The following is a 1100-nucleotide window of genomic DNA, read 5'->3' as shown; positions in this document are numbered from 1 at the left end:
ATATATATATATATATATATATATATATATATATATATATATATATATATATATATATATATATATATATATATGAAATTATTAGGTTATATTTAATTTAATTTTATTTAATTTTCATATTTATATATAATAGATGCTAGAAGAGCAAGAGCTCGTTGGTACAAGTATAGAGGAAAACAACTTTCTTTTGGAAGAGGCGGTAGAGGTGAGAAAGGCGGAAGAAGCGGAAGAGGCAGAAGAGGCGGAAGAGTCGAAAGAGGTGGAAGAGACGAAAGAGGCGGAAGAGGCGAAAGAAGCGGTAGAGATGATAGAAACGACAAAGTTGGAGCAAAAATATTCATTTATAATTATTAAATAAAATAAATTAAAATGTGTTATTTATATGTTGTGTTATGTTATATTACAAGTATGTGTTTATATATTATATGTTTATTATTATATTATTATGTATTTATATGTGTTATATTGTTATTAGTGTTTATATGTTATTATATTGTGTTATATAAACCATTTCTTCCTGGGATGTTATATTTTAATCATTTTTTGTCAACTTATACAGGGTGTCCCATTTTAAATTACGCACCCTGATAATTCTTCAGCCAAGCATATTCAGCAAAAATGTTTCAGACAAAAGTTGTCGAATTTAGAGGGAGACAAGTGAGGGTGACTTTGACTTTGACCTTGAAGGCCATTGTGAAGGTTACTCGAAAGTCAACTTTGCTTTTTAAATAGAGACATCTATTTTTTTTATTACGGAGCTTTATTGCACGTAAAGAAGCTAACAACTTTTGTTTGAAAAAATTTTCTATACGATCTCTATTTTCTAAGATTTTTACGGAAATATCTACAAAATTATTGGTTTCAATATTTTTTTACTCGAATTCTATCAACTTTACCGAAAAATAGCAAGAGATAAAAATTGTTTATTTTTTTTCTCATAGAGCTCTGAAAAATTTTTCATAATTTTTTATAAACTTTTTAGTACTTCAAGAAAATGAAAAAAATTCAGTAGTAAGAAATTAATTAAAAAATTCTGGAAAAATTCTCAGAGCTCTATGAGAAGAAAATAAATAATTTTTATCTTTTGTTATTTTTCGGTA

The 1100-nt window shown here is 26.1% G+C and overlaps 1 protein-coding gene across 1 annotated transcript in view; it reads left to right on the top strand.

The window, feature by feature from the left end:
* The window catches only part of LOC116844317, a 43750-nt gene that overhangs the window by 3588 nt on the left and 39062 nt on the right, over positions 1–1100 (top strand). The window contains exon 4 of the mRNA XM_032815715.1: positions 134–298. Within this exon, the coding sequence (XP_032671606.1) occupies positions 134–298 (165 nt within the window). The remainder of the gene's footprint in view (positions 1–133; positions 299–1100) is intronic.

The sequence above is a fragment of the Odontomachus brunneus genome, unplaced genomic scaffold (genome assembly GCF_010583005.1).
Source record: "Odontomachus brunneus isolate Ranch 3 - 2012 unplaced genomic scaffold, Obru_v1 Obru_scaffold_040, whole genome shotgun sequence".
Taxonomy (NCBI): domain Eukaryota; kingdom Metazoa; phylum Arthropoda; class Insecta; order Hymenoptera; family Formicidae; genus Odontomachus; species Odontomachus brunneus.
Note: the sequence above shows the minus strand (reverse complement) of the source record. Positions and strands in the feature narration are given on the sequence as shown.